Source organism: Zea mays, chromosome 10 (genome assembly GCF_902167145.1).
Source record: "Zea mays cultivar B73 chromosome 10, Zm-B73-REFERENCE-NAM-5.0, whole genome shotgun sequence".
NCBI lineage: Eukaryota > Viridiplantae > Streptophyta > Magnoliopsida > Poales > Poaceae > Zea > Zea mays.
In genome coordinates this window covers 13,289,267-13,304,761 of record NC_050105.1, presented here as the reverse complement: position 1 = coordinate 13,304,761, position 15,495 = coordinate 13,289,267, and the positions used below count along the sequence as shown (strand labels likewise).

The 15,495-nt window shown below is 45.5% G+C and overlaps 1 protein-coding gene across 1 annotated transcript; it reads right to left on the bottom strand.

The window, feature by feature from the left end:
- Positions 1 to 2,637: 2,637 nt before the first annotated feature.
- Positions 2,638 to 6,970, bottom strand: LOC100193627 (Pumilio homolog 12). Its single transcript, NM_001309886.1, has 6 exons — positions 6,732 to 6,970; positions 4,701 to 6,162; positions 4,448 to 4,610; positions 3,505 to 3,668; positions 3,139 to 3,397; positions 2,638 to 3,059 (listed from the first exon to the last, which is right to left on the bottom strand). Exons 2-6 carry the CDS (start codon positions 6,050 to 6,052, stop codon positions 2,940 to 2,942), a joined length of 2,058 nt encoding a protein of 685 aa, NP_001296815.1. The 5' UTR covers positions 6,053 to 6,162; positions 6,732 to 6,970; the 3' UTR covers positions 2,638 to 2,939.
- Between the last annotated feature and the right edge of the window lie 8,525 nt (positions 6,971 to 15,495).

Here is a 15,495-nt window from a genome sequence, read left to right as displayed (position 1 = left end):
AGGGCAACATGGCGCTTTTCCCCCCTCCTCCTTGAGGAAAGGCGACGCAGGGGCGTATGTAAAAAAGTCGAGTATGTCCTTGACCATCCTCTCGCTCTGTGCGGAGGCTCGGGGGCTGCTCTCGCAAACCCGGCTCCGGCCGAACCGTTGACAGCGTCAACATACCAGCCCGAGAACTTGGGACCCGACCGTGCACCCGGGCTACGACCAGCTCGCATGAGGGAACAACCAGACCGACCGAAGCATCGCGAAATGCATTAAGACCTCGAAGGAGTCAAACCACTCCTCCGAGGCCTCGGGGGCTACACCCGGCGGGTGCGCTCGCGCGCACCCACCGGAAGGAAACGCAACCGAGAAAGGCCGGTCCCCTTGCAAAAAAAGTGCAACAAAAGCCTCCAAGCGAGTATTAAAACTCCCTTCAAGGCTCGGGGGCTACTGTCGGGGACCATAATTAGGGGTACCCCCAAGACTCCTAATCTCAGCTGGTAACCCCTATCAGCACAAAGCTGCAAAGGCCTGATGGGTGCGATTAAGTCAAGGCTCAGTCCTCTCAAGGGACACGATCTCGCCTCGCCCGAGCCTAGCCTCGGGCAAGGGCAGCCGACCCCGGAGGATTTACGTCTCGTCTGAGGACCCCCTCCAGCAATGGACACACCTTCGGCTCGCCCGAGGCCCAGTCTTCGCCAAGAAGCAACCTTGGCCAAATCACCACGACGACCGATCGTATCGCAGGAGCATTTAATGCAAAGATGGCCTGACACCTTATCCTGACGCGCGCCCTTCAGTCGACTGAGCCGAAGTGACCGCAGTCACTTCGCCGCTCCACTGACCAGTCTGACAAGAAGACAGCGCCGCCCGCGTCGCTCCGACTGCTGTGCCACTCGATAGAGTGAGGCTGACAGCGGCCAAGTCTGGCCTCGGGCGCCATAGGAAGCTTCGTCTCGCCCGACCCAGGGCTCGGACTCGGGCTCGGCCCCGGAAGACAACGAACTCCGCCTCGCCCGACCCAGGGCTCGGACTCGGGCTCGGCCCCAGAAGACGACGAACTCCGCCTCGCCCGACCCCAGGGCTCGGACTCAGCCCTGGCCTCAGCCGACAGTCTCCGCCTCGCCCGACCCAGGGGCTCGGACTCGACCTCGGCCTCGGAAGATAGACTCGACCTCGACCTCGGAGGAGCCTCCGCCTCGCCTAACCCAGGGCTCGGACCGACCACGTCACAAGAGGCGCCATCATTACCCTACCCTAAGCTAACTCAGGCTACGGGGAACAAGACCGGCGTCCCATCTGGCTCGCCCCAGTAAAACAAGTAATGATGGCGCCCCGCATGCTCTATGACGACGGCGGCTCTCAGCCCCCTTACGGAAGCAAGGAGACGTCAGCAAGGACTCAACAGCCCCGACAGCTGTCCTTCCGCCAGGCTCCAGCGCTCCTCCGACGACCACGACACCACACGAACAGGGTGCCAAAACCTCTCCGGCTGCCACGACAGCATGTACTTAGGACACTAGCTCTCCTCTGCTAGACACGTTAGCACACTACTACACCTCACATTGTACACCTGGACCCCCTCCTTACGCCTATAAAAGGAAGGTTCAGGGCCCTCTTACAGAGGGTTGGCCGCGCGGGGAAGGACGGGACGACGCTCGCGTAAGCCTCTCGCTCCCTCCCGCGTGGACGCTTGTAACCCCCTACTGCAAGCGCACCCGACCTGGGCGCGGGACAAACACGAAGGCCGTGGGTTTCCCCTTTTACACCTGTCTCCCTCCGGCTTTCTCCCCCCTTCGCGCTCCGTCTCGCGCCGACCCATCTGGACTGGGGCACGCGAAGACAATTTACTCGTTGGTCCAGGGACCCCCGGGGTCGAAACGCCGACAAACTGGCTCACTAAAAATTGTTACACAGTGATCAGGAACAGGCAATTTGGCTCCTCTTGTGTTTGGGGCCACGCTTCGCCGCTGATCTAGCCCTTAAAAAGAAAAGAAAAAAACAGATTTAAACCTATTTCAACCTCATGTCTCGTGAATTAAAGCAACAAGTGTTTGAATTGGGCAAACACAGGTATCCTCACAGCAGCGAAGCAGCGCTAAACTTCAAACACCTTTTTGTCAACAACAATAATCTGAAAATAAAAACATGTTTATTATCAGCAAGATGAACATTACAGTACTGCATAAGCATCGGCAGCTGAGGATGGTCTCCTGTCTCCAGTTGACGACATTTAGCTTATCGGCCTATGCAAGCCTGAATCCCTCACTTCACAGATTCAAATCGATTCCCTTGTCTGGTTGCAAGCAGGGGTTTTTAAGCAGGGGATACACCTAAGGCCTAGTTTAGATACTTTGAGATTATAGTGTTTTGGAGGGATTGAAGAGAGTGTAAATCCTCAATAGATCAAATACTCTTTAAATACATCTCAATTCACTCCAATCCCACTCATTACTAGAGTACCCAAAACTAGACCTAATGAGGCGATGACGACTATAAGACCAGTTTAGGCGCAAAACAACAAAATTAAACAAGTCGGAAACGCATTTCCTCATATATTTTTTCTCTCCAGCCAATCACAATTCGGAAACGCATTTCGGACGTGCCACCCACCCGCAACGGGTATATAAACATCCCAGAGACAGAGCATGTACCAGAAAATGGAAATTTTACTGCTGTAAGAAAATGTAAAGAAGATACAGAGCATCGTCTGACGGACGTAATACTAATCGTAGCAACGACACAACGCTTACTTATTTGCAACGAACTCTCCCAAGAACTCTACAGCTACAACACGCATGGGATCGTTCTACACTGGCCCAAAATGTGGATTCCTCCTCCAACCAGACCCCACAGACTACTCTCCTCCTCCTCCCCATTCCTAGATAACACTACCTTATTACAGGATTTGTACTACACTTGAGCGCGATCAGGACGGCATGGGATTGTTGGGATCAGGGCTTCCTGCTCTTCAGGCAGGCTTTCGACAGGACCCTCTTCCCATACATGTTGTTCCGAAGAGCGCCGGCGTGTGGCTTGATGGCTCGGATCAACGCAGCCTCCACCGCAGTACCCTGCACGCCATGAGATTAATCTTGGTTAAACAAGCAAACAAGCAAGCAATCTATTCGACATGTTGTTGCATTTTACTACCTCAGACTCCCGGAGTGCAGTCTGGATCACATAATTCCCATACTTATCAACCAGGACGTTAAGCAGCCTGGGGTCGTGGATGAGCTCAAGGATGATCCTCGCGCGTTCTCGCTCCGGCGCTTCTCTCAGGCACTTCTCGACCACGTTGCTGCTGCACTTCTGCGTCGACAGGTACCCATAGCTGCCCTCAAGCTTGTCCAGTACCTCATTCGTTGCCCAGGCAACCCCGAGCCCCAGCACGAACTGTATCACGTAGTTCCTGCAGCGATTTCCTCACTCACATACCGCTCAGAGCGTGCCAAAAAAGCCGCCATCAACTCTCTCTCTCTCTCTCTCAAGGCGAAATATATATATATATATACGTACCCGTACTCATCTTCTGCGAGCTCGAGAGCCCGAGTTGTGATGCTGTACAGTAACCTGTTCCTCTGCTCCTTGCTCGCATGAGCGATGCATTTCTGGATGATACAGCAGCCTTGCCGATCCTTTGCTAGCTCAACGCAGTATTTCGTGGCCGCGTTGACAAGGAACTGCAACGGTCCAAAATCGGCTTTGCAGATTTGGTAGTAATGATACCAAAGAAACTACGTACGTAGGAGTCGCCAAGTACACAATTTATATTATCCTTTTTTTTTCTTGTCCTTTCGATACAACTAGCATGAGAATCCATCATGGCTACACTTTTTTTCTCTCTCGAACAATCATAATATTAATATAAAAAAGGAGAAAGATGCAATGTCCTACACTTTCTAACATTTTGATTTGATTGAACACCCTTTGGTTAATTCAGACATCGTTAGTACCTATTATGTTCCACCAAACAAGACTTCATTGTAGAGAACATTGTAAATTAATACTAAACGGTATTTCAAATTCAGATAGCTAATGTTCAGGAAAGAGATATCAAATATAATAGAAGATGCTGATTAAAGTAACTTGGTGAGACAATTAGCAGCACTGCAAGCTTTCATGTGCAGCAAGTCATAAACACCAGGGTTGCTATTAAATGATGAAACACTCTTCGGAAAGCTAATCAAAATATATCACGGTTGTCATAGGAAGTAGGATGGTCCATCTAAGAACAACCCAAGCCAGGCACTATTCTTATGGGCATTAGTTCGCATCAGTTTGAACATTTGTAATTTCTAGGTATAAGCCAATGCTCTAGCCATAAAGGATCTTAAGTTATAAGTAGCAGGGTAAAAAGTTATAACAATACAAAGCTGATAAAAGGAAGATTAGAGACAGTCAGACAACATAAAAGGCATGAGTACGGCTACATTGGATTAAAGTAAAAAAAATGTCTTACTGCTTTGCCCTCAGGTGACAGCTTCAGCAAGCAACGTTCTGCAACATGGCAGCCATTGGAATCCATCATCAGAGTAATGGCACCGTGGCTCAGAGCAGATACAACCATGGACACTTCATCTGAGGTACTAATAGATTCTATCACCTTTTGCACCACACGTGTCCTGGATTTTTATGTTCAAAAACGGTGTAAAGCTATGATAAAATGAAAAATAAAGGAAATCAATTAATATCAAAGCATGAAGTGGCCATACCCATGCATGTTGCATGCAACTTCAATTAGCTGGCCAGGTATTTTGGTTATTTCATAAAGTATATGCATCTTTTGATTATCATTGCACTTCTCAAATATTTTCTGTATCAAATAATTTCCAAATGGATCCACCATAAGTTCATCGATATGCTCAATTACACCATCAAAGACCTTTCGAGCATCCTCTCGAGAACCTTCAATAAATATCCTTTGGAGGAAACGGCAACCATTCTGATCCTTCGCCAAGTGGTACAATTCCCCAACAACTTCATCAACTGAACTATAGGGCAGTTGGGCAGATTTCATGGCCACAGAATCCAAGGATGACGGTGAACTTTTCGCTTTATCAGAGATGCAATCGTCTGATGAACATTTGGGTGTATGTCTGAGCGCAAATGAACGTTTGAGATTTTCAGATAGATGAATCTGACAATATTCACAGGTTTCACATAAGCAGTCAGGATAACTTATAAAAGGACAGTTATTCACATGTGTCAAACCCCGTCGGTTACTTCCATTAGGAATTACAGCACCATTCCTGTAGATATCAGGACTGCCATGTCCCAGATGACGAACAGTAGGCACTCCACGGTGAGGCGCAGCTGCATACTTGTCTGATGAGTTGATAACACCATACTGATTGCTATTGATCCAATGAACATCAGCAGCCTGTGGATATTGCTGATAAGGATACTGTGGCTGCATGAAAAAATTCGTCTCGGCATCGATATCATGCCGCTTAAATTTATAGTCCATCTGCTGATAACAAGGTGCATATGTCTGTGGCTGCGTATCAATAATATGATGTTGCTGGAAAGACAAAGCTTGCGGTAAATTGGTTCTAGTCACAAACGCATTATCTGTGCCATGCATCCCTGTGTACATTGGAGGATTTTGTGCACCAAACTTTGTTTTCATGTGTCCAGCATTGTGGACCGTATAATATGAAGGCACAAACTCATCTTGACCAAACGCTGGCTGATGTGGCAGATTTGTTGGGTAATCAGCCGATGTAAACAAAGAGTCTGCAAAAAGGAGTCCATCCCTGGATCCAACAGTGCCAGAGTGAGCAGAAGAATCAGCAGCAGCATTACCAGTGAGGCTCAATCCCATGTTACCAAATGCAGATACCAATGCCTGCTCATCAAACAAATTGGCATTGTCCATTATGCCCAGACCATTCCAGTTACCTCGCGCCATTGCTATATCATGCTGAGCAGGGATCCTTTCACTCATAGGAACCCACCCTGCCTCGAGAGAAGAACACCCTGCAGATTGTTCCCCATAAAACATGGCTCCAGTGAAGTTGCCAAGGAATGGCAGATTGTCCTGATTACCCGGGGCTTCGTCCATATCAGTACCAGAAGAGTCCACGAAGCCAAACTCGATCACACAATGCAGGTAGTTTCACCAACACTACGGCACCCAGAGTTACGTGTGACGCACGGATAACACAAAATCACCTAAATGATCACAGGAACAATGACAAAAAAAATCGTTACCAAATAAAAAAGAAAGCGTTGGTACGAAATCCGGCACGAAGACAAGAGCAGGAGACAGCAGGGTGTCTGGCGAAAACGGGGAATTGTCACATGGCCATAGAATTTTGGTGTCCAGATGGCAAGGAGGACAAAGTACCTATGATCACACCAGCGCTATGAATCCCAAAGAATCCATGAACACAGAGAAAACCGTGAGTATTCTCGGTGAACAGAACAACCAAGAGTAGAAGATTTCGCTACTGAATCCTTGATCGTATTGCGCTCGCGCAAAGATGACCCCAAAAAAAATGGTCGGTGAAACTGACGGCAATCCGATGCCCACGAAACCCACCCGCACACGCCAAGATCGCGAAAAAACCCGATAAAACCCCCCCGATCACGAGAACGCGTCGCCAGGAACCTAAGGCCCCGCCGCGAAAAACCCGATCTTGGTCACAACCGCGCGATCAAACCGATCCGGAGACACACGTGGCCCCGATCGACCCAGGCAAGAGACGTCACAGGGAGAGAGGTTAGTAGTAGATGATTACCAGGAAAGGCTGAGGGGAGCACGCGCATTAGCCGGAGCGCCGCCGCCGCACGGTCGAGTTGCCTCGGGGAGGGCGCGCCGCCGGGGAGAATTGGGGGAGAGGCGGCGGGTGGAGGTGATGATTTTGTGAGGGATTTTGAGGGCAGGGCAAGGCAAGGCTTACGCGAGAAGGAGACGAAAGGAGGAGAGAGGGAGAGGGAGAGGGGAGAGAGAGCAGAGGAAGACGGGGCATTTGTTTCCGGGGAGGGCTTTGGTTTCCTTCCCCCTGTTCTGTTTCGTGGCTCCGTGATGAACGGGTGGACGCTTCTGCCCCTCGCTCTCTCCGCAGCTGGGATCTCATCTGGGGGCAACATGCAGTCAGAAAAGTTCGTGGAGGGGGGGTGACACATGACATGATGCTACTAGCCTGCTGCCATGCAAGCATGCACGGACTGCATGCAGCCCCAACCGCAAGTTCTTCAAACGAGAATAATACGAGATTATCAATACAAATCGAATAGTGCTATTTTTGCTCTCTACCATTTTTTTGAAAGAAATTATATTATTATACCAAAGATAATTCTGCAGTCACTTTTTTTGGCTTCCCTATATGCCTATTGCTTTGGCCTTAAGATGCGCATTCTACGTGACCGTATCACAGTACTCACGTTTACAACAGATTCGAGGATGTCATCCATGGTGAGGGTATTATAGTCACTTCTCTACTTGTTTTTAGTGCATCGTGATGCATGGACCAAGTCACTTTTTTCTCGTAGATTTCTCTCTTGCTAAACACTACACAACATGCCAAGGCATTTCATCTTACAACATGATTTTATGTTTGCTTTCTCTCATGCTACAATTTTAGTGATGGATTTTTACTGTATTGTTATCGGTATTGTTATGTCTTTTTGTGTTCTGCTGTTCCCCGGTGCCCGCGGTGGCTGCTTGTATCAAAATGCTCTGGTTGAGTCTTTTCAAATAAAAATAGATTGATTTTGAGTGTCTTTTGACTCTAGCTCGGCTCATCAAGCTCTATTTGAAGTTGGGTCTCAAATAACTTAAGAGACCATGATAAATAGTAGTATATCATTTTTAATAAAAAAAAACATGACAAAAGTAAGACCTTGTTCGGTTATTCCTATAAATTGGATGAGATTAAAAAAGTTAGTAGATATGTTGACTTGCTATGGATTTAAACCTATCAAATCACCTCAAATCCACATAGAGATTGGAGTGAAACCGAACAGACCTTAAGTAGGGTTAGCTCGTTATCCATCCCACGCGCGTGTTGTTAACTGTGACAACGTTTCATCTAGAAACTATCTATCTCTCTTAACATGCAAAATCATTAAGGGGGTGTTTGAATGCACTAAAGCTAATAGGTAGTAGCTAAAATTAGTTGGAGACATCCAAACACCATAACTAATAGTTCAACTATTAGCTATTATTAGTAAATTAGCAAATTACTTATTAGTTAGCTAATTCTACTAGCAATTTTGTAGCCAACTATGTATTAGCTCTAGTGCATTCAAATATCCCTTAAATATACTGGTATGTCATTACTTTAAATACAAATAAACCCCCGACTAAGGTCCGGTTCGGTTTGCACGGATTGGAGCTCTGGAATGGTTCCTAGCCGGATTACTTCTCTAATTTATATAAATTTTGATGAGTTGGAACGAATCCTATTTCAATCCTGAAAAAACGAACATGCCTTAAACCGGCTTGCATAAAGAAATTAACATATGGCCCTCTGTACGTATTGTTTAAAGACACTTGTTATTTACTCCATCTCCATCCTAAAATATAAAGTATTCTGCGAATTTCAGGATGTATTATTACGTGATAAAAAAACAAATTGACATATTAATTAATCTCGCGTGTTTTGAGCTTGGTAGCAGATGCATATGCATGTGATTGGTGCTCGAGAAAAGAATATTAACCTAAAGTGCCATATAATCTTGTGTGGGGTTTTAAACACTTTAATATCATGATCTGTTTAGTTTACACGTAGGAGAGAAGTTATTGTGAATGTAGAAAAAATTGCAAGTTGCAGCTGGGTGCAAGCTGCATGCAAGGTGTAAAACCTACTACCCACTCTCTGATCTCTCTGTATATCTAAAACAAGTGTGAAACAAACAAGTATCTGTGTTCACACTCATTAAAAAATAGAAAAAACACCAAGAGCGAAAAGCAAATATAAAGTATCCTGCGAATTTTAGGATGTATTATGTTTTTTTTAAAAAGCTCAACCAGACACAAACTTAAAACATAAATGAATGTGAAATCTCTCGCATTAGCAGTACCTTCCTCGATCGGTTGGTACTTTAGAAGCAGCACCGATGGATTCTATCCCGGCTTTTTTTAATGGCTTTGCTTCCCCACCGTGTGTTCCTATCTGGATAATTTTTTTTTGTTTATTTGGCTTCGTAGATGGTATGGTATACACAAAGACAATTAACAACGACCTGCTGCATGTCTAATAAACTATACTACGACTATTAGGATATAACAAACTCACAAGAAGCTTGATACCTTGGCAGGCACGGGACGGGACGGGAGCAGTGAGTGAGTTGCAGCACCAAGGCCGGTAGTAGGAGTAGGAAACTGCAGCGAAGGACCCAGGAAGCTTCACCCCTTTGCACTCGTCTGTCTCGCTGCATGAACATTGGAGCGCGCGCTGCTTTCCTTTCACTTGTCCTGCTGCTGCTGATGCGCTTGCTTGCTTGCTTGCATTGCTGCTGTGCTGTGCTGCACACGTACGTGCATGCCGCTTTTGGCTCATCATCTTGTATTCCACTTCAGGGCACTGTAGCGCTTGCCACTCCTGTTAGGGAATGGTATCTGCCATCTGTATCTCGCCTTATTGGTTCAGGTCGGCTTGTAATTGGGTCCTCTTGTATTTGAGTTTTAGTAGGCGATGCGACACTGACAGGCCGGAGGTACTGACTGCCGAGATCAGGTGGAGAGGTAGTGTAGATTGTAGACTTCAGACCCGTAGCTAGGGTTCGTCGGCTCTTCGCTACTCGATACACGGGTACGTGGTGGTTTTTTCTGACAAGCTTTTCGTATTTGTTTTGTTTGTGTTGACATCAATCGTTACAACGGAGGAATTGAAAGGGAAAATAGACATTTTGGTCATTTCTATATCGGTTTGATCTAACTAGTTTGCTAAATATATGGTTCCAGGTTCACCGTAATCGGATTTAAGTATTCAATGCAACAAATGGCTTAAACCAAAGCTAGGAAATAGCACAATTTGGATAATAAAATGGACTATAGGCGGTCCAAGTGTTTGGATAAGTTATATACACTTAGGATCATTATTGAGCGCCTTATTATAATTACATTATAATGATTAGAAGTTTAAATTTTAGAAAATGTGCATCCGGAGCCAAGGTTGAGCCAAAATTGGATTCTAAGTTGGACGAATCAAAAAAAATGAAGAACTATGACCGGACTAGTTGGACATTACTTTAGATAAGTTTGTCTAAGTCACAGGAATACTCCTAAAGACAAACAAATGCAATCAAAAAAAGAAAAGCCCAATTTAGACTAACTCCAGCGGCACTACACGACGGTTCACTTACCGCGACCTACGGCTGGTTGCTAAAACGACCTTCAGCGACCTACGGTTGTTCGCTAAAAACTTTTAGCGACCCATAAGGATGGTCGTTGTAAGTGCCGTCGCTAAAGGCTTTAGCGACCGACATCTTTTTAGCGACCGACCGTCTGTTGCTAATCTATACTACTCCTTAAGACCCTAACGAGGGCGTGCACCGCATCACCGTGCCCCCGCTCGCTCGCCCGTGCCCCGCTCGCGCGATGCCCGCTGGCGTGACAGCCGCCATCCTCCCCGCCCCACACGCGATGTGTCGAGATATCCGCCCCACGACTCGCGAGTCCATCGCCACCGACGCCCGATTCATGGAAGGAAAAGCATCCTCCTCCCACCTTCCTCTGCTCCACCCTCCCTCTCCTCGCCTCCATCGTCGGTACCAGACTCCTTCCCTTCCTCCTCTCCTTCACATCCCTCGCCAATATGCCTGCCGCTACCTCCGCCGCGTCGTCGTCCCCGCGTCCGTTGTCAACCTCCGTCGCGCGCCCCCTCCCCTCGTCGTCATCCGCAACCCTGCTCCCCCTCCCGTGATGGGATATGGGAGCAGCAAGGCCACAGAGGTAACGGCAGATCCACTGACCGATCCTCCTGCATCAGATCCGTTGATGAATCCATATGAGCATGCTCTCCCTCGACAGATCCGTTGCCGGCGATGTGGGAGGTCCCGCCGCCGCTGATGTCGTGACCACGCTCTCCCTCGACAGCCTTTTCTGCCTCCATCAATCCATCATCAACATGGACGACCGCTCCCCTGCTGCCATGCTCACCATGGTAAGGGCATCGGCGCCTAGAGCATCCACATGTTCATGATCTTCTCCCCCGCGCGCCCCGACGTGCTCCCCTCCACCGACCTTAGCGTGAGAAAGGGCGTCCACCGTAGCCTCACCATGCCCCCGCCACGGCGGCAGCCCCGACACCTCCTCCAGCGCGCACATCTCGCCGTGCCTGCGCGCACCTCCGGCCATGTCCAAGTCGTGTCCACATGACGGGCTGCGACACCTACCTCCCTCTCCCCCCACCGCACCCGCACGCCCATCCTTCTATCCTCACCTGCGGCCAGGATGGAAGCCGTGGAGATGGACGAAATCCAAGCCGAAACCACTAGCCCCTTCCATCCTGCCGCTATCTTACCATCCTCGGTAGTCTCTTCCCATCGACGACGCCCTTCAATCCCCCATCTGGCCGATGCTATATATTAATACAAAGGAAAAACACAGGCAAGCACAGAAGGAGGTCTTCTAGGTTGAGCTCAACGACAGTCCATTAATCCCCCATCTAGGCAGACATCGAGAACGACGACGAGGATTACTTCGCCACCACCAAAGCGTCGCGCCCCGTCTGGATTTGGTTGAGCTCCTCGCCGCTTTTCAGGAGGTCTATTTTCCCCCCACCTTCTCTATATGCCTTGTGATTTGGTTGTATGATTTGGTCTATGCGTTCAATATTAGCTACCAGCAAAACAATCCGCCTAAGCCGGTATAGCGGTTCATTCACCAGCATTTTCCCTTGGAGAAACAAGTTCTAGGAGGATCATCATCCTGATTGTTTGGGATGCCAGTATTGTTGACTCCAATCAGGCGCAACATGTCGTCGGGTTCTATAGACTCCAGTGTTTGTTGTTCTAAGGAGCACTTGATTTCCAAAAATCAGTACCAATCAGCAAGTAGATAACCTAAGCACAACATTTTGAGAGAGACGGTTCATTTTCATTCAGCCTCAGCTGTTCTTGTTTCCTTTTCTACTGATTCTATCCACGTAAAAGAATAAAAAAATAAACACAAGCTATTTGCCACGAAATCAACAACAAAAAAGAAAGCTGCAAACTGTTCGTTGATGTTTAGTCTATGCGCTTAGTTAGGATGAGCTTAGTTTGGGTTGGCACAAATTGGAAGAGCAACAGATCGATTTTGTCTTACTGAACTATTGGTCGTGTCGTCAATGTTGAACCACAAAGGCATGCACAGAAGTAGTAGTTTAATGTATCATTACAGTATAGAAGTAGTAGTTTAATGTATTCGCTAGACCAGATTATGCTACAACAGCAGTAACACAAAACTGTCATCCAAATGATCGATCCCCTTCAGATGCTCCCAGGGATGGGGTGAATTCGGTATCACTTCTACTCATTAGTTACTCCATCTTAGATCAATGGTTACTCTGCGCATCTAATAGTCAGCTCCGCACGATGTTGTTCTGGAATGGAACAGCAGGCGGGCAGCATTGGATATGAATTCACTCCCAACTTATTAGGTTCCCATTTTAGTTTGTGTTGTTTATCTGTGTCAAGAGTCTGTCAAGATCATGGTTGACTGTTGTTTGCATTGTAAAATTCACCTAGCAGTATTTTAAAACCTCCTGGAATTGTTCCATGCTCCCAACACATCTGGAACATGTTACAACAAGTTGTGGGCTTGTGGCTGAATTTGCAAGTGATGGTAGATGCCTTGATTTTGAGTGTAGTGTTGAAAAATGGGGGCTAATTAATAATGACCAATAAAAACAAACATATTTGTCTCAATGGAAGTTGACATCTCTTATTTTTTGTGCAGCTGAAGCGTTTCTAGCTACTTGGGCTCACAGATTCTGTCAAGATCATGGCTGGCTGCTGAGTTGTTGTTTCTCCGATAGGTGTGCACAAATGGCTCGTCGGTGCTTCCTGATTGGGAGATGGAGGCCAACATCATGGAGTTCTACGGTAACCCACCCACTTTCTTCCTTGAACAATTGCTCATAAGTGTTGATTCTGACTGCGTTACGCAATGATAGACATTGTTTTCCCGTTGCCGCTGCATCTTCTAAGTGGCATCACCGAGCTGGACGTCAGGAAACAGAGAAATTTGTGCCTGAAAAAATTTAGGGGCAGGGATGAGCATTTTATCAGAAGTGGACACAAAGAGGGAGCTCGAGTGTGGGCTCTGCATGCGGTGCTTTGAGTATTGGTAATAGCTCTTTTCTCCTAGCTTAAAATCATGCTAAAGTTTGATTTTTGTAGGCTCCACATTTATACAATTTTCTATCATATTAGCTTATGGATGGCAGAAAAGTACTATTTCTCATGGGTTCTGAAGCAGAATTATAGTCAAGTACTTCTCGTGTTGAAACTATGGACTAGGAAACATGACAAATTTGCTTTTAGTAAAATTACGAAGTGTTGTCTTTTTTTTAAAAAAAATATTGGTGTCATGTTTTTTAATGAAGCAGTTTCAATGTATGTGGTCGGTTTGGAGCATTTTTAGGAGACGGGATATGTGGGATAGAAAAGCTGATGGAGATAGCCTAAACATAGACAAACAACCACATACATCCAGCTCATGGACATTACAGTAGTAATTGAAGAAGCTGCCAACAAATACAAAGCACCATATCTCCGCAACCATATCTCTCCAAGACAAATCAAGATAATACACTATTAAAATAAGTTGTATAAGACCATTAAAGTATGAGCATTTAGCTAAGAGTTGCTCTGTGTTTTTTTGTTTTACCCATGATAACCGTCAGTACAAGTGTACAACAAATTTTATAGTAGTACTTTGGAGGACAAACTGGTGCCGGCCATTTTAGATATTCGTGCCTCTCAAATACCTTAAGATGGCTTGAATTCTTATTGTTCATATACATTATCATTTTTAGGCACACAATAATGAACCTATACAGATTGTTTGTGGTTATCATGCTCTTCCTCAACCACCTCGTGGTGGTGAACTTATATTCCACACCCTTGAACATGTCCAACCTGTGAAATACTCCTGGCCTGGATTACCCTTGTTGGGTTTTGCAGAGGCGATTTGGACATTTAAGGTAGATATACTTGACCTATCATGACTCTAGCCTGCAGTATCATTCCTCCATTTCCGTAATCTTGAAACTTGGAATGTAGATCAATTTACATTTGGCGACTGCAGAAGAAGCTCAACACTCAAGACCTTTTCTTAAGATATAATATTTACAACCAAGATTTTCTTCTATCTTTATTTTTTTGCTGTTTGTGAAATTCCACAGATAAGACATGTATGCTCTGGCGTGAGTTATTTTTCTCAATCAACAAGAAGAAGTGAAGTGAGAGATTTCATTAGTTCTTGAACCAACCAAACATTTTTGAACTGTAAATATAGCAGGGCACTATAATAAAAGTTTATTAGAACTAAAGAAACAATTGCACAAACAAAACAAAAAAGAATGTACAAAGCCTGAGCAGGGTGAGAAACAAAACTTTTTGAAAGGAAGCTGGTCTTTTTGAATCACAAAACACTATATATTTTGCTATGTAAAATATAGGTGATTAAGACCACATTAAATATAGGTCACATCCATGCAATTCTGTTTGTTCAGTACGACCATTACTAACCCATTTTAAGATCATACATTTGGTATATGGGGTATAATATAAATGGTAATTGTTGTCTTGACTATTCATTTTTGCATAAAGTTATTTTTTTCCTAAAGGTGTTAGGGTTATTCATTGGAGTTCTGCTGGAGAAGCAAATTGTGGTAATATGCCCAAATCTGGTATGTTTTTTTTGGAGCATTGTAACAATGTGATTTAGTTCCATGCCATCCTTGTCCCCACTAATCTGAGTGCTTCTTTCAAATGCTTAATTGCAGGGTGTCCTGTCTGCAATTGTTTTGTTAGTTATACTGATGACAAGGTCGTTCCAGTGGCAAAGTCTATTGCTTCTGTAAGTCCTGTAAGATTTAAGTTTATCTTAAAACAAACCATCTTGGGATGATCTAAGTGACTTCATATATAGAGAATAAACAATACCCAAATTTGACTTGATAAGGACACAAACTCATTTCCTCAATTTCTATCATGTATCCATTTTAGAAAAAAATATCACATTTATAACTCCTAATGTTCACTTGTAGTTTCTTTCAGGAAGACGATACTAATATGGATGTTGATGTTGTGGCTCCGATTTCAATCAAACATGGTCTCCTTGAGATTGAAATATATTGCTACTTGCTTGTACTGATTTTTCTTATTGATTAGAAGAAATACGATGAGGTACATCCGATTTCAATCAAGGACCACATTCTTCTTGAGATTGTACCTGCATTTGATTCTCTTTTGTAGCTTTGTACTACGGGTCACCATAAGAATTGGACTTTAGGTTATGATATTCTGATTGTGAACATGACTTTAGAGTCCCACCAAAGCATGTGT